The sequence below is a fragment of the Echeneis naucrates genome, chromosome 10 (genome assembly GCF_900963305.1).
Source record: "Echeneis naucrates chromosome 10, fEcheNa1.1, whole genome shotgun sequence".
Lineage (NCBI taxonomy): Eukaryota > Metazoa > Chordata > Actinopteri > Carangiformes > Echeneidae > Echeneis > Echeneis naucrates.
In genome coordinates this window covers 19,011,470-19,029,457 of record NC_042520.1, presented here as the reverse complement: position 1 = coordinate 19,029,457, position 17,988 = coordinate 19,011,470, and the positions used below count along the sequence as shown (strand labels likewise).

At 40.6% G+C, this 17,988-nt stretch overlaps 1 protein-coding gene across 2 annotated transcripts; it reads right to left on the bottom strand.

Moving 5' to 3' along the window:
• Positions 1 to 319: 319 nt before the first annotated feature.
• Positions 320 to 16,145, bottom strand: psd2 (pleckstrin and Sec7 domain containing 2). 2 transcript variants are annotated; one of them, XM_029513040.1, is made up of 13 exons: positions 15,851 to 16,145; positions 10,072 to 10,269; positions 9,720 to 9,800; positions 8,935 to 9,086; positions 7,673 to 7,731; positions 6,156 to 6,245; positions 5,941 to 5,984; positions 5,639 to 5,829; positions 5,446 to 5,516; positions 4,831 to 4,988; positions 3,867 to 4,011; positions 3,400 to 3,543; positions 320 to 3,133 (listed from the first exon to the last, which is right to left on the bottom strand). In XM_029513040.1, the coding sequence occupies exons 1-13, from the start codon at positions 15,898 to 15,900 to the stop codon at positions 2,903 to 2,905; spliced, it is 1,614 nt and encodes a 537-aa protein (XP_029368900.1). In that variant the 5' UTR covers positions 15,901 to 16,145; the 3' UTR covers positions 320 to 2,902. The 2 variants fall into 2 exon arrangements, with proteins under 2 accessions (XP_029368900.1, XP_029368901.1); XM_029513041.1 differs by having other exon boundaries at positions 8,974 to 9,086.
• Positions 16,146 to 17,988: the final 1,843 nt, after the last annotated feature.

Genomic DNA, 17,988 nt, shown 5'->3' with positions numbered 1-17,988 from the left:
TCTAAACTGTTTGAGTATCTCCCAAAAAGTTCACATATTGGAACATGCTAGATTCTGTCATGTTTGCTCAAAATACTACACAGTGCGATAGCCATAGAGAGATGTTAATGGCCGGACAAATTGTTTCTGTCCAGAGATGATAATCTAAATAAAATCACAACCACAATCCTCTGTATAAAAGCTTACTTTATGAAGCACAGACTAAATATTCAGTAAATATGTCCTTTACATAGTATGAGCATCCTGTCAAAAACAGTTCAGATATACAAACAAAACAAACAAAAAGATCATTGCTGACATCAAAGTGCCGAAGTTGTCATTTTTTTAAATAAATCATAACAATCAACTTTTTTTTTTTTTTTTTTGTCACAATCCTATATTACAGCACAGGCCTACCCTAGAACATTGGGAAACAATGGTTAGCACAACAGCCAAAGTGACTATAAGGAGAAGTCTCCCTGTAAGAAAGCAGTTTATCCTATCAGTACAGCTCTATAAAATGGTACGTCTGCTCTCAAAACTCTGCTTCGTTTCAGCATTTTGGTCTGTACAAGGATCCAGTTCCAGGATTCCAGCTGTGATTCCAGGTTTCCAGCTAAGTCTCAAAAGGATCTCAAATCCCATTGGTCACTATTAAAATGATTTACGAAGCAGCAGAAGCACTGAGTCCAGAGCCAAATATGTGAAGTTTCTTACTGTTGATCTGCAGCCCTGGTTACATCAATATGCTTCTGTGCCACATTGAGGCTGAGTCTGGGGGCACTAAGCTCACTGATCTACAGTTGTGTCACAAGCAAACTATGTAGAAAAAGGAAAGTTGTGCACGTGTGTGTGTGTGTGTGTGTGTGTGTGTGTGTGTGTTTGGGTTGGAAAGGATCAATTAAGGTGCTCAGAAATAGCAGTACCACCGCCCCTACCACCACATCCACACTTCCTCTGAACATGACAACTCTTTGAGAAACAGGCTTAATTTATTGTATTCCTCTGTTTGGGAAAAAAAAGTGTGCTGGATGTCAGTCGGCCTGTTCTTTGCTAGTAGAGACGGCCTTACTAAGAAAACCTAAACAGACTCTTCTTAGAAAACAAGTCTCTCTCCTTCCTCCTCAACCATGTGGAAGGCTGTTTTGATGGAGACACTGCTGATGGGAATGTTTTGCTCGTTTCCAGTTTTCTGACAGGTTTCTTGAATTTAGCACACCAATCACGAGCAGTCCTGCTGCTACATTCTATGGTTAGCTAGTCTCTGTGTAAGATAGGCCAAGGCCTGCTTTCTCAGAAAAACCTCCATGGTGGGAATGACTGCAGAGAAGGGAATATACCTGTACAGGTAAATACTGAATGCAAGGCCAAAACAAGCTGTAATAGGTCCATGTAATATATTATAAATGAGATAAAGGATTGGTAAGATTTCCTGGTTTAAGAGGTCACTGTCCAGCTATTCTCTGTCTTTGTGCTGCAGATGCTTTTGAGAGACAGAGGCCTGATTGTGATGGCAGTCTTATTCAGCAGATTATTTCTTACTAAACATGCTCAACAAGTTCTTTATACAAAGACATGACCCTGCCATATTTACTTCTCCCTGTTGCCTGCAGCCTCCACATCCCAACTGGAATCACTTAAAAAAGCATGCCAAAGCACACGCACACTCAAACACCAGTTGACCCACTCATACTGTACACGTGCCACCCACACTTTCCTGTTCTGCCTGTCATTTTAATCTTCTCTCACACCTCACACCCGACCAGAAATGTATCAGCATCACCGGCTCAACAGACTCATGAAACAAGGAGAGCCGTTTGAAGGATAAATGGCACAGTGCTTTCATTCAGTCACATCCTGTTATCCTTTTTTACTTGTTAAAAACAAACAGAATTATTGATTACGTGTCATAATTATGGGTAGCGGCAGCTCAAAAGCCAACTGACGCAAATTTTTTGATCCCTCTGACAAGTGAGTTTGTAACACTCAAAATTCCTCAACAGCTAGTGTCGGGTAGCCCTGGAGTAAGGCACTCAGCCTCCAGTTCTGTGGCAGGGCAGCTCAGTGAACAATTACACCCATGTGTTCACTTGGCAGCTCCTATATGCATGGGGATATATGCAGCTGTATGAATGTCCAGAAGGAAATTGCTGAAAAAGAGCATGTCCACTCTGTTTAAACGCTCCTCCGATGTGAATAAAGGATAATTAAATAAATAAATAAATAAGCTATACGTGGCAGGGACTTGTTCCTTCTGAGAAGTTCTTTGCAGAGTTTTTGTAACTCCAGGACAGATATGTTGTATCTTCACACACCCAAACTGTAGGTCCATACACAAGCTTGTGAGTTGCTGGGTGTGTTAACATAAGTGGAAAAATAAAAAAAAAAAAGGGCCAAAATGCTACAGTAGTACCATCTCCACCACGTCCATCACTGTCTGAGAAGGACAAGACAGAGAGGACAGAGGCAGAGCAGTCTGAGTCCCTTTCTTCCTTCTCTTCCTGGCCTTTAACTAAAACTATAAATTACGCAAACTTTTGCTCATAACTAAAAACAAGTTTCATCTAAAAGAACTGCATCACTCTGAGTCATCAAAATAATACTGATAATGCTGCGATCACAGTAATGATCATTTTAATGTGCAATAATAAAAGTTCAAAGAACTGAGGTTTGGTAGGGTCACTTATTGGGTATCAATGGTGGGCTCTTCATCCTCTTCATCTCTTGCTCAAGGACAAATTATCACCAGGGTTAATAGATTCTTTTTCTCCCGTTGCTGCCCACTCTTACTGTACGGACAACAGGGGCAATGGAGGAGCCCAAAACACAGAAGACTAACAAAAACCCAGTTGGGAGGATTAGCTAGTTTAGCTTGGAAGGATGTTGCTTTGTGGGCTGAGGTCTCAGGTCGTCATCCCTTCCTTCAGCTCCTCTGTCCTTGGGCGGTGCATTCAGTGGCCCTCCCGTTCAACCCACTATGTGTCTGGCTGATGGAAGGGGAGGACTGCGTCTTGCGGAGGTGGCACTCTCGGCCTGCCAGCCCACCCTCCATGATCAGGCCTCCCATCACGCTTGCCTCAATCTTCTCAAGGTCATCCGTCTCAGCACGGATTTTGGCTTGCAGGAGGCTGATGTACGTCTCATACCGAGTCTTCTGCTCGGGAGGGGAGGGGAGAGGGGGTTAAAAACATTAGACCACTCATTAAATGTAACTTATTCATATAATTTCAAATGATCTCAAGAAACATTTTACATCAGATTTTATACGTTCATCTAAAATTTTTATCATGTACTTATATACTTCACAAATTATAATACAGATAAATGTAATAGGACAGAAAACACCACATGATTTTTGGTCTTTTAACTAGTTCTGCTCAAAAAAAAAAACAAAAAAACAAACACTGCCAGAGTCTGTACCTCATATGTTAGGTAGTGTTCTTTGAGCCGGTACTCCTCCCAGTCACGGCTTTTAGGGTCGACTGAGGGTGGGTTTTTCCGGTGCTCCTCCAGCTCCAGGCTCATCTGTTTTAGTTTGCTCTCATGACTCAGCAGCTGCTCCTCCTGAACCAACCACAGCACAGTCAAAAACCAGAGGACCCCCGAAACAGTACATCAGACATGCACAGACACACACACAATATGTAAAACTGTGTAACCCTTGTACAGGTTTTTAAAGTAGAATGACTATACATGCTGCTAAGATGCACTCGAGAATAAGGAAATTTACAAAGTATCAATTGGAACTGTACATATAGTGTAGTATTGACAGTTGTGTATTGTCTAGAGACCAGGAAACTAGAAAACACACCAAAGAGTGTGACAGCTGCCTTTGCTCCCGATGTTTGTCACCATCTGTGAATGCATGGGCGTGTGTGTGTCTGTACCTGGTTAAGTCTGGTAGATGAGGATGGAAGGATGGGCCTACAGAATTTTTTCATTGAACCGATGGCAGCAGGGAAGGCTGGAGCGGAGAACAGCGCTGCCACCAGGTTTATCCGAAAGATCCAAGACATCATCTCCTCCTCACTCCTGGAAGGGAGGGGGAGGTGGGCACAGTCAGTGAATAATTACAGTTCATATATTTTTGTTCTATACTTTAGTTTTCAAATCCACACGGGCTTCAGTGAAAGAAAGTGCTGAGCAACACTGACAGGGATGGCTTTTTAAATGCACATTTTCAGTTTTAACTTTAAGAAAATCTGAATTGTTTCTACACTTTGCTCAAGTTGAAAATTGAGGAATTAATATAAGCGTAACGCAACAAAGTGCGGGTGACTTAAACTAAGAACTGCATATTGCTGTGTAGAAGTCACTTTTGCAGCTTTTCATAAAATGTTTTAATGAAAACCCCGTCATAACATTATAGCAGTCTAAATTCAAAATCTGGACTTTTAATTTTTAAAACTATCTTAAATTTTTCTTCAGGTGATTTCAATTCATACACGAAGCCTTACAAATTAGTGCATACCAAAGTGACAAACCGTATTCACATCGCAGACGTTTTTGAGGTCAGCAGAAGGTAATTTTAAGTCTCACTTTGTGAAGGTTAAAATTACATTCAGACATCACAACATACTGTATGTTTCATTAACTCATTGAATTTCAATGTCTTCAATGAACCTGTAATCTATCAAAACACATAATGCAAAACGTTTCATTACCAATAAAATCCCACATTTACACCTCCTGCTTTCCTGTTAATGACGGGATTGAAACACTAATCACAGATAAAGTAAAATGTTTTATGTTCTGTAGGTGACAGCCAAACTTAAAGGCTTGTGATAAAATGTGCTATTCAGTTGCATTTGGCTTTTAATAATTTGCAGTATGATGAACATGGGCACTCACGGTGCCTGCAGCAGATAGACTCTCCAGTCTGAGGTTTTGAGCTTCAATACGTTGGCTCTCTTGCTGTAGTCAGTGGCACGAGTGGCTAAAGCATGATGGATCCGCACTGCGTTCTTCAAGTCCACTTCTGAAATGTCAGTGTCAGGCTTGTACTCATCCTAGGTGAATAACAAAATAATATATGAAAAAACAAACTGTTGGACTTATTTTTGGTTCCAGTTCAGTCATTCAAGAGGCAAAGTTTATCTTGGCCAGTGCACAGATGCCTGATGATGTAAAATAACATTCCTATAGACAAATATCCATATCAACATCAAGATAAAACAGTGTCAATATTATTCTGCGTGTGGTAGGAACATGAATGGATTCATTTATCACGAGGTCAGTACATGCTTCCTGCCAGCAGGGGGAGACAAACACCAACTAGAGCAGCCATGCCTCATTTCTTCTCTTTATGCTATCTGTAGCTCACTCCTTCTGGAACACACACATGCAAGCATGAACACATGCGCACAAACGCAGCAGAGCAGAGCAGCTAGCAGCATCCACCACCCCAGTCATAGTGTTGGTGAATGTGTGTTTCTATGGTAACAGAGCAGAGGATGAGTTGCATACCTTCTGGAGATACAAGATCATCCCCTTCAGAACCGCATAGAACTTCTTCCAACCACGGCGACCTCTTGGGGCTGTGAGAGAGGAAACTGGTGAAAATACATGCATATACAAGTGTGTGTGTGTGTAGCTTACAACTTTACTGGGGAGTGTGGTCACTAAAATGAACTGTTTGTGGTTATGTTCATAAACTCACTGCGTTTGCCATCCATGTCCGCATGGCTCTTACGGGTCAACACTCCATGTTTGTAGGTGACAGCATTTAACAGAATAGGAATAGCGATGAAAGGGTTACTGCCGTCAGTTACCCTGGCAACACGTTTATTCCCGCCCTCACATTGCTCCTCCACCAGCTCTGACAGACTCTTCCTCAGCTCCTCCTCCTCACTGCAAACACACAAATATCCATTCAGATAAACCTAGGGTACCTTCCTTATAATAACTCGAATGCCCTAAATACTTTCCTACTTGAAAAAAAAAAAAAAAAAGCATACTCACACTGCCCACTCAAGTTTCTCATTCTTGATTGAGTTATACAAGACCTGTGTGGGCAAAGCAAGAAAAGAGAGAAACTATAAACATTTTATTTCACATGTGAGTTTTAATTAGACTCTGGGGAGTCAAACTTCCTTCTGTGGGTGAGACAAAGAAATAACAAAGATCACAGTGACAGAGCTTTTCTTGTTGCATTCACTCAGGAAAAAATTCAGTACCTTTAATAGGTCTTTTGGAAAATCTTTGCCATTGTTGAGGCCATCTAGGTTACTAATAAACTGCTGGCAAGACATCTTCTTCCCGATGTTCTGAAGAGAGAACAGACACAGAAATAATCAGCCAAAAGAGTTAGTTGTTACATGAGATTTTACCTTGGTCATTTTCGCTCAATTTCTTTCTGCTTATCTGGACTAACATGGATGCAGTTTTGCAACAATCCACTGAGTGCCAGTGTTGTGTTGCTGGAGTTGTGCAAGTAATGATGAGTGAGGGTCCACTTCTGTTATACCTTGGTGAGTATCAGTTTATCACACCTCTCTAAATGCTGTGGCTTGCTTTACTCATGCATGATCAGAGGAGGAAAACATAGGTAGGTGTTTATGCACTTATGCCTCCTTCTGCATGAATCAGCTCTGTACCCTCAACAAATACAGATGTGTAACTAAAACTGATTTCACCACTGAGAAAAAATTTTATTTGGTTTTTTGGCTTTTTATTCACATTTTACTCTATGAGACCACAAAAACGGAGAAGCCAGGCCTGTTTCCTTTACTAGGAAAAGTGCAAAACACTAAGGGTGGAACTAAGTATGCATCACAAACATACTCTCCATTTACTCATCAAAAATAGGAGACGTGGTGTTTTTCAGACAGTTAATTAATCACAGTGTCCCTGGTTTGAATCCAACAAGGGCCCTATGCTGCAGGATCATTCCCCTGTTTCCTGTTGGTCTCCCTGCCAATTGTGCATTAAAATAAAGGCAGAAAAGCCCCAAAATACTGTTAAACTTTCATGTAAAGGCTGTAGCAGAATGAATTCCTCATGGATTACAAACTCTTGTCATGAACTTAACTTGTTCTTCATGTTGTTTATGAACTTTAATTTAGATACAAATAGAAAATTTCATCTTAACTTTAAATATATCCCCAAAATTAGACCCTGACACTTGAACAATAATGAAGCACCAAGACATTTCACTGAAAAATTATGATTACAAATTGATTTAGATGTGATCTATATCATGACAAAGGTCTTCAATGTTATCATTACCTCAGAAGAGGATAGTGTCAGTACTATAAGTATACTTACCACCTGCAGGGGCAGAGAGAGACCGGGGGGCCACATTTGGTTAGCAGAGGATTTGAAAAGGAAGAAAAGGAAATTGAAAAGAGCGGCAGGATATTAGTTAGAGGAGGGACTTTCATGACAAGTACTATTAGCAGGGAGTCAGTGGAGTTGAGCAGAGGGCTGGAGGAAAAGATCAGGCATAGTAATGGAGTTTTATGTTACCCAACCAAAGTGCTCCAGTTAAAACTGAACAGAGACTATTTGAGGAGAAGAGAGACAGAAACAGGTCAGAAAGTAGGCCATGGATGGGAGAGAGAAAGGCAGAGAGAGAGAGAAAAGGGTAGACAGAGGAGGGAAAGAACAGGGAATATTAACAGAAAAGATGTGATTGGATAAAGAGATAGTGTGAATCCTGTTGAATTTGTAAATAAGTAAGTTTGGTACGTACATGCCCATGTAGATCGGTGTTAAGCAGCATGAGCGCACAGGTTAATGTGTGGGCTCCATCTGCAAAGGCACAATGCACAAGCCAGAGGTCAGCTAAATGTCATGCTGTTCCTCCACACACACACAGAAATTCACAGGAACGCAATGCCACAGATTCCTTTATGGTGGATGCAAACTGAAATTACACACAAATGTGTGCAGAGCTGCATCAGTGTTTTCGCTTGATCTGTTAATTCACCTCAGAATATGACCACTGCAACTTGTGTTTTGACATTGCACACAGCTGACAGGGGCTGTTATGAAAAGAATGGCACAAACCCAAAAACAAGAACAAGAACAATGACATCATCACTTGACAGAAGTGCAACAAGGTAAACGTAAGTAATGGTGCTAACAGTTATTAGGTAACAGCCTTTAGCGTGGTTTACTGAATTAGCTACTTAAGGCATCAGAACTGAGTTGAACACAGTGAGGGTTTCTTTACACAGCAAAATGATAAATAAAAAGTTCAGATAACATTCATGCATCCATCCATCTTCTACCCAGCAAATGTTCTGGACAAGGGGCAGGTTACAGCTTGGACACGTCACCAGTCCATCACAGGGCCAACACAGAGAGTCAGACAGAGACCAACAACCACTCACACTCACACTCAGACCTACAGACAATTTAGAGTCACCAGTTAACCCAAACATGATGTCTTTGGATGGTGGGAGGAAACCCACGCAGGGACGGGGAGAACATGCAAACTTTGCACAGAAAGGCCCCGGGCCGGGAAACGAACCTGTGACATTCTTGTTATGGGGCAACAGTCCTAACTACTGAAAATATAATAACTCAGTGCTTAGAGAGTGCAGGAACAACATCAATATATGTTATTTTTCTTTGCACTATAAATACGAACATGCAAGCTCCACACAGAGTTCAAATAACAGTTACCTGTTAATTCGGAAAAAAATAGGCATTGCCACTGTTGTGTAGCCAATTTCATCCACTGCCGTAATACCAGTTTGTTTCACAGGAATTACTCAGGTTTGACATTTAAAATAAACAGAGTGTGATGATATACCTAGTTACAGGGTTCTCCCAAACACTGTGCATCTGTGACACCGCACTCTGTTTTGTCATTAAATAAAAATTTGTGTGATAACCATTTGCTAAAGCAATTTGTTAGTATAACATTCATGCATATTTCTGTACAAGTTCAAAACAAAAATCTAGCAGTTATGGCACATTTCTCTTGATAAAATTGTTCCTCATTACCATATTTGCTATCACCATCATCATCCTCATGGCTCTGACCTTCAGAGGTGGGTGTCTGGGGGTTGCAGTGGCAGAAGCGTCTGGAGAAATGGACCAGGACCCTCTCTCTCTCCTGGGTCTCTCCCATCAGTGGAAAGGCCTTTAGGAAGTTCCTGTCGTGCAAAAAAAATAAATAAATAAAGTCGTAACGAGGTCAAAGCCACGAGGAATGATTGTGCCGTTCAATAAATTTGTTTTGTTTGTTTGTTTGAACACACCCAAACTACATCCTTGCTTCTGTGTGCTTGAAGTAAGTGAAGCAGCTTCCCTTTATAGATTTCCCAAAATGCCCCAAATTATACTGTAGACTTTTGGGCATTTGGACTTTTGATGTGACACCTAATACTCTGATATTTTATTATAATTTTATATACTGAATTCTAAAAAGATTCTTCGCAGAAATCTTCAGGAACGTTTACACTCCCCCTTCCAAAATTAAACACTTGAAAGAAATAAGAATATGATGATTATGACATGTTACATGTTCCTTCTTAGCAAGAAAATGGAGTCCAGTCTTGGATCTGAAATGAGGCCTTGCAGCTGGGTACCCTGCATCATTTGAGACAGCAACATGTCAGGTACAAGGCAGTGATTTATCCCACAGCTGTCAGCAACACACAACTGTACTCACACAACAGCTTGATTAGCATAGAGTAAATTCTTTGTGAAGGGGCTAAGTGAAAAACATTCATATGTATGTCTGTGTACGGATGTCTCACCACTTTCAAGTGTTGACTGTGCATTACCTCAGGGCTCGATCCAGCGACAGGCCAGAGAAATCAAAGAAACTCAGGTACTCTGATGCCACCAACTGGCTAAACTCGTTACTGCAGAGAGAAAATAGCAGAAAGAGGCATCAGCAAATCAATGTGGCACTGAGGTATTAGACTATGACAGGAATGTTTTCTTGACATTACCATGTAACAGATTATGCTTCTATTAACAACTAAACATGTGGTTGTACACCAGTCAACCACAAATTAGTATATGATGTGTCTCTTTCTGTCTCATTTTCATTGTGCACATGTAAAAAACTTTCCTGTTTTGGGGGATTTATCAGTCCATGATCTATGTGTTGGTGTGTGAGTGCATGCTCACTTCTTGCCCAGATGTCTGGCCACATCACAGCGCTTGAAGCCCTCGAGGTGATAAAGGCGCTTGGCCAGCCTCTTGGCGGCCTCACAGTCTGCTCGGCAGCCATTGGCCAGAGTGTCGGTGCTGCCGCGCTCCAAACGCTCCAGACTGCCCAGATCGCACTCCTCTGAGTCAGACAGCACGTCTGTGAGGTTGGCATCACTGATGCACACACAAACATACAAACACACACCCAAGCAGGTGCCCAGGTTAATGAATGGAAGACATGTGTCACTGCATGCCCACTCACTTATAACTAGACAGAGGAAGGTGAACTTAAAGGAAGGAGGAAATTCAATTATATAAACATGTTAACCTATACACAAGCAAAAAGTCAAATGAGGTTTAAATGATTTGTTTTGACACTGACCCACTTTCACTGTCACTTAATGTCCCACTTTGATGCAGCAACTCTGAAGGCTGATTATAATGCTGTAGCAGATTTTACCTGCTCTTCTGAAAAGCTCCTCTAATCTCAGACTGTTAACCTCTGACACTATTTGAATTAAAGCGCTGTGATATAAAAACTAATAGCTCCATATCACTTCCATTCTACTTATTTTAGGCAAATGACCCTGAAAAGTTAGAAAGTCTAAATTTGCCTTGAGCAAAGCACCCAACCTTCAACAAATCTGGTAAAATATCCATCCCATTCTGATTGTCTATCACTAGACTGCCTATGCCAACTGTGAATGGGTGCAACTGTGTGATTAAAGCAGGGCGTTTCTGCAAATTACTGAATAGTCTTGATCAGCCCTGCAGGGGTAGTTATATTTAAAAAATAAAATCAGTTGCCACAGCATTGAATACACGAGAATGAACACATAGCTTCCATCGCCAAGTAATGGCCTGCAAAGTCTGCATAAATGACAGATGTTCTCCAACACTTCATTCTTTGTTTGAAGTTACAATGACTCACATTGACACTGTAACCGTTCTCAAAATATACTGCAATGTCTGAAACTGCAGAGCATTATACATGTCTAAATACACTGAACTCATAATCCACTTTCCATCCAGGGTCGGCTAGATTTCCACTAGTTGCTGTACAATTTTATTTTAGGGTAGGAAAATCATTTCAATTCTTTTTCAGATTTACAGGGAGAATAATGTTTATTCGAAGTAATTGTCCTAGGATTTACAAAATGAATCTTTTAGTTTGGAAAATGAAAAGTAATAGATGTACAGTGGAGACTGCACAAGCTGACATCAGTGTGGGTCACACAAAACTATGGATCCCATAAGGCAACTCATTTCATCTTTCATCAGATCCTCCCTGCACTGTCAAGGACCACACCTGAAATCCTGCACTCATAGTTTGTAACAGACTTTCTGTCATAAATTTGAAGCCCGATCAGAGTTTAACCACAGTGACATCAAAAGGGATATTTTCCATGGCCTCCATTCAAGGAGTTTACTGTAGGTCGGGTGGGTGAAATGGCCTTTAATTAATACTGCCACATATTAAATCTATTGCAATGCATGGTATATATCTTGATAAATACATCTAATCTAAAACACTTAATAAATGTCTTATTTAACCATTCTAGTCCCTGAAACATTTGTCTGCATTGAACCATTGTTTTAATTTCTTATACCTCTATTCTTACTATTTGAAATGTGCATGCAAAAAGAGGGAAATCACAATCAAGAGCAACAGTGTTCAACAAGATTCAAAGAGAGACACATCTAACCAAATGCTGTTTCCTTTCTGAACCAATTTGTCCATCTCCATCTTCAGTTAGTATTTGTGATCAAGTCCAAACTCATTTGGCAAATGACTTCTGCCACTCTCTTCAATTCCCTCAGCCTTAGCTAGCACAACACACATACCTTGCCAATCTCGTGAACACGCTCTCGCTCTCTCTCTCACACACACACACACACACACACACACACACACACAGGGTGGGGGGAGTGTGTTCTCTATGACAGGAAAGCAGCCATGGAGGGAATGAAGCAAAATACCCAGGTGACAGATTAAAACAATTACTTGGCAAAAAATTTACCAACTCATAGTCAACTGGCTAAGCAGTAGCAATCACGAAAAGTATACTAATCATCGTGTTAAACTTGGTGGAGTTGGCCCTTAATGTAGAGAACTAAAGCCACAGCAAACTACAGAGCAGAGTGTTTCCAAAAGACACAGTTTGATGAACTGTTCATAGGAGAGTGTCTCCCATAACTGTTAGTGTCATCAATAGAGAAAAGAGAATCAATGCAGAGTATCAATTAGTAGCCTCCTTCTTTATTTATGACTTACTGTGAGGTTTGATTAAGATATTGAGCTGAGGGCACTGTACTGCAGTGCACTGTATACATCACAAATTACTCCACACCAGAGTTAATCAGTAGGAAGTTAATTAGCCTTTTTAAATGTCCAGTGCAGATGGTTTGTTTTTGATTACATCTGTAAATCATGTTGTTACCTTTGTTTACTTCATCTCCTTGTGAATAAAGGAATTTTGAGGTGTCATTATTAATTGATATTTCAAAGAGACATAGCAACTGGCTGACAAATCCTTAAATGTGTTTTACAATAGGAAAAAAATGATTGAAACATATTAATTATGGTTTCATTCATCTTCAAAGAAAATTATCTTTAACCACGTTTTTTTTTTCCTTTTTAGATTTAGTCTTATCTTATTGCTGCCAGAGAACATGATATTTTATTGCTGTCTCAGTTGTCTCTCTACATGCTAAAAGATAAGATTTGTGAGGAAACATGGAGTAAACTTGATAGCTGATGAATAAAAAGAAAGACTTTAAAAGAGAGACCTTTAAGAAGCAGATGATGAATGACAAGCTTGATTTTCTAAGATCATGGGATGGCATGTGGAACACTAACATGATTTTTTTAGGCAGGCCATGATCCATTGGAAAAGTCTGGGAACTGCTGCCTTACTTTGTCCAAAACAAACGAATCCCAATCATCCCTGATGATAAAAGCCCGATTTCAAAAAAGCTGATAAAAACAACAATTCTTGCACTCTTTTCTTGTCCTTACTGGCAAAACAACAAAAAAGACCTGCAAACTAGGTTTATTTCTGAGGAAAGGTTGTGCTCATTTGCCTCCATCAGTCTAAATTTCCCTGCTTCCTGTTCTGTGTGTACATCTGTGCAGCAACATCAGCATTCTTGCCAGATGATTCAGATGTTTTTTGCATAATCTGATCAGCCCAATTGCATTATCCTCACAAATTCAATCCATTACCCATTGTTGTACTGGATTTTTGGGTTACCATGGATAAAGCGGAAGCCAAGTGACCTGTCCTACACGAAGAACACCACAAGGCTGTCTATTACAGACTCACATGAAAAACAAGAAACAAATTTATAAAAAAAAAACAAAACTAAAAACTAAGAACAACAAGTTTCCTTTGTCAGAGTCAGTCACCTGCTTTCCCATGCTGAATGGCTAACTATCCACAACAGCCGTATAGCTGACCTCACGGAAGGGTCCTAGACTTCCCTGCTCCTGGCAAGGTTACTTAGCATGTTTCAGCTGACTCATTAGGCTCTTTGACCCCGGAACAATTTGCGCTCTACAATGAAATACTTCCCCCAACATCAGGGACTCAGGATCACAAGGACTGTCAAACTCCTCAGCTCTGATGGGTTGGGTCATGCAAAGTTCTCCACCTTATCGTGGTGGAGCATCGCTGTGAAGAATGACAATGAGACTGAAGACACAGTTGAGTGAGTGCTGTTCCATTTGCCCTGTCCATGGGCTCACCCTTAGGGACAGGGTGGGGGACATGTATATCCGGAAGGGGTTAAACCACTAGTTTTTAGTCTGGGGAAGGGGCCGGCTGAGGTGGCTTGGGGATCTGATTAAGCTGCTTCCTGTACTGCAGACGTGTTTTAGATATGTCCATGAGGGACGACACCCTCAGACAAACCCAAAACCTACTTAATGATCTACATATCGTACATACCCTGGATAGTCGCAGGATGCTCCTGGAAATCCAGCCAAGTGGTTGAAAATTGTTGATTTGATAGATATGATTTGGAATATATATATATATTAGACAAATGCCTGTGCAAACATTCACATACATGCACATGGACCCACGCAGAATAAAATGAGTCAGTGGTAAATAATTAACACAGTATATAGCTGTGTGTTTTGAGTCTGGTGAATTAATATTGACAAACAGGGGATAGCAATTTCAGCAAACTGCAAACACCTCATAAATCATTCACAACTTGTGTTCAGCATGAGGCGAAAATAATGCAGGGCTCCCCAAGTGCAATGCTGTCTGGCAATAATAGACACACAACCTCGATGGAGACACAATTTTAAGTATCAGATATCTAGTGCAGGCCATTTATGCCAAGACAGTTGGCGTTACAGAGGGCCAAGTGGCACACAGGAAACTGATTTGTCTAACTAAACACACAATTCTGTATCCCCAGGCCACACACACTCGCTCACTGCAACCGCCACACAGTCTGTGTGTGCGAGTGTGTCAGACATAGAGAGCATGATGGTGCATGCCAGTGACTCACACACTAATCTTTTTGGCTGTTTACCACCCACACCTACAAGGTGTGTCTGCATGAGTGATGGGGGGGGGTCATAGTGCCATCCTCTATGATGGTAATCAACAATTATGGGATTAACTGTTTTATGTAATTCAGGGATTTAACAGATGTTTGTTTCATTTTTGTATGTAGTGATCAGTAGCTAAGTGAGGTACCATAGACATACTTCAGAAATACACACATAAGAGCTCTTTGTGTGTGTTTGTTTGTCAGTCAAGTTATCTGCTGGGGCATGTAAATAGACATCTCTGCAAAGAGCAGTGGTCTGATGTTGGATTTAAAACAAAAACAACAAAAAAAAAAAGAGCAATAAAATCTGACTAATTTACTTTCATCCACTGCTCTGATGACTATACCAGCTGATGCTCAACAAACACGGAATCAGTTACATCAGTTTAACTCAGTAGAATTTTTTGGTTTGTTTGAGTGACAGGACACCATCTAAGGTTTCGATTGTTGTCTTACACTGGCTGCGGTTAAAAATACAACTCAGTTCTGAAAATATCACCTTGCGGGGATCAAACCCTTTTTTTTTTTAAATTTGGTTTTGCTATAAATCTTAATCCATTGGCCCAGTTAGAGTTGAAACATCTGATGAATAGATTAATGGCTCAACAGAAAATCAGTAGAGTTATTTTGCATTATTCATTAATCATTTGCATAATTTCCCAGAACATATGTCAAACTTCTCAGTTTTCCACTTTATTTCATGCCTTGGAGCTATCCAGCCAATGATTAGTCAAAATATATTGATTTATTGATTAACGTAAGTGCAGATTGCAGTTCTGACATCTGTATCATATTTTCCTATAGTAGTGATGACTGAAAATAGCTATGAGGAATTATTACTCGCAACTTTAAATGACCTACAATGGAAATGTTTGCTAATGTTCAGTGAAATTCTCTTTAAATGCACTACAGTGATAAACTGGTACTATGAGTCATTAAAAGAAGAGGCTGATAGGAAATAGGCCCGAATTTGGATTCAACTGTACTTTTCTATATCGTTTTTCTGGGGATAGACCATTCCCTTCAGGGTTATTCTAGCAGAGCTGTAGTGATTTTCGCCAGAGTAAAGTCTCACTACAGCTACCTCACTATTTCCATTTTGCCACGCAGCCTGACATTAGAGCTCACACCCATTAGGACGTAAACGTTTCAAACAACCTCTTGTCCGAAGAAATGTCAAACTTACAGGAGATGCAACAAAAAGTCGAAGTGAACATCATATTCTTCTTTCCACATTGTCTCTCGGGTCTCGGAAATCAGCGGTTAAAGGCGCGCTCCAGTCCGACCGCCTCATCATCCAGTAGGCGATCAAATCTGCATCGGTCCGGTTCGTCGCTGAACTTGAAGCCAGATCCGGTCAGATTAGTTCAAAGCGGAGGTCAGCTCGAGTGTGATTACAGCCCAGTGAGCAGAAATCAGTCGGACAGCAGCGTTATTCCTGTGTGGTGACAACAGGACCTTTTCCTTGAAGTTCGGCCTGTGTGGGGACTCTGCTGAGCAGAGGATGTTGGGGGCGGAGCCAGCGGCTGGACGGACCTTTCCTGATGCTTCACAATGGGCCTGTGTGTGCCGGCCAGCACGGCTTCCTCTGCATTAAAGCGGCGGGCTGAGGGCCAGCACATCGGGTCAATACCAGCGGGACGTCCTGGATGTGGACCCCCGAGGTTCTCTAAGCCGGCTGCTTTCCAGTATGTGCTCACACTGGCATACAGGTACTGAGGAGAGCCAGCCTACCTCAATGTTACCCCAATGCTGCGTGGTTAATATTTCAAATGATTACCTCAGGTCTACCTCAGGTCTACATCCTCCGGATATAACTGTATCACATGCATCAAACACTCAAAGATTATATATGTATAAAATAACCTAATATCAAGGATATCTATGTCACGAATCCTTATTTGGTAAAACATCTTCTAAGTATTTATGTGAACAGCATACAACTATATAAAAAATAGGTCACATATATAAAATCGATACCTTTAAACTTGTATATGTTCCTATTCAGGGAGAGTGTTTGCAGAATTTTGAACCCTGCACATTAGGAGTGTCAAACTCAATCACACAAGGGGCCAAAACCCATAGCGTACATTAGGTCGTGGGCCAAACAGGAAAAAAAATGTTGAACAATCTAAAACCAGCCATGTTTTGAAAATAGATATGAATTGAAACAGACAGAATACTATATTTTGCCCATCAAAATAAACAGACTGATTAAATATTTTGTTCTCCATAAAAATGTCCAGTGAACACAAATACAAATTAAAATTTTAAATTCTAACCCTAACCCTAACCCTGAAATTACAGCCACGTTAGCTCCAAAAACAAGACACATTTTGTACACAATTGAAAAAATCCACAGAGGCCTGATTGGTGTGTCGTCATTCTATTCATCTTCAACCGTTTATCAGGTCGCTGGGAGTCACAGTGGGTGAGGTCAACATACAGAGACCAACAACCACTCACACCTACGGACAATTTAGTCAACAATTAATCCAAACATGATGTCTTTGACTGGCTTTTGGCTCTTATTGTGGGGCAATAGCGCTGACCACTGCCTGAGCTTCCCTGGTCTGTAGTTAGGGAAGCTAAATTAGGGTTCTTGCAGGTAGCCTATTGTTCGGCAGGGCATTGTTGCATTATGGGATTTGTAGTATGAATGTTATGGGCACCTCATACAGCCAGCCAATAGGTTCCAATTTGCAATTGTTCTTAGAAATAATAAATCCACATGAGCATTTATTTTCTAGGTATATGTACATCATATATTTATTTAATATATGTACACATATTTCATTTGTGTATGGGTTATTTTTCAAGTTTACCACTCATTTTAATGTTCCATGAGGACATCAAATTAGTCTTCCATCAGCTAAAATAGTGCACTTTATAGCGTAGTGCATACATAAAAAGAAGCATAAACGTCCTATAAACGCTGTTTCTGGGTCACACATTCTCCATCAGTGTAAACAACTTACAGTAATTTTGCCATCCACAGACATTAAAGAATAAGTGTTGTGTCACACTGTGCTATGGTATATGTCCCAATGACAAATATACACACACAAAAGCTTTTATAAAACAAGCTGACACATCCCTGCATGCTAACCTTAGCTTTTGTAGCCCTCCTTCCTCTTTCTAGTCTGGTGGAAAGAAGAACAAAAACAGAGCACAGAGAGACAGCTGCAGGGTCAAAAGTAGAAAATTTGATGGTGGTAGATGAAAATAGAGACACATTTTGATTGGTATTTGGACAGACCTGCATGATTGTAAATCTGCAGCTTATTAGGAAAAGGCAAAAACAATGACTAAATTTCCTTGACA

Coding starts and splice junctions, on each gene's coding strand:
- psd2 (XM_029513040.1), bottom strand. CDS start 15,900: ATGTGGAAAGAAGAATATGATGTTCACTTCGACTTTTTGTTGCATCTC. Junction 5,985..6,155: donor TTCCAAAAGACCTATTAAAG/GTACTGAATTTT, acceptor TTGCCCACACAG/GTCTTGTATAACTCAATCAA. Junction 3,134..3,399: donor AACACTACCTAACATATGAG/GTACAGACTCTG, acceptor CCTCCCGAGCAG/AAGACTCGGTATGAGACGTA.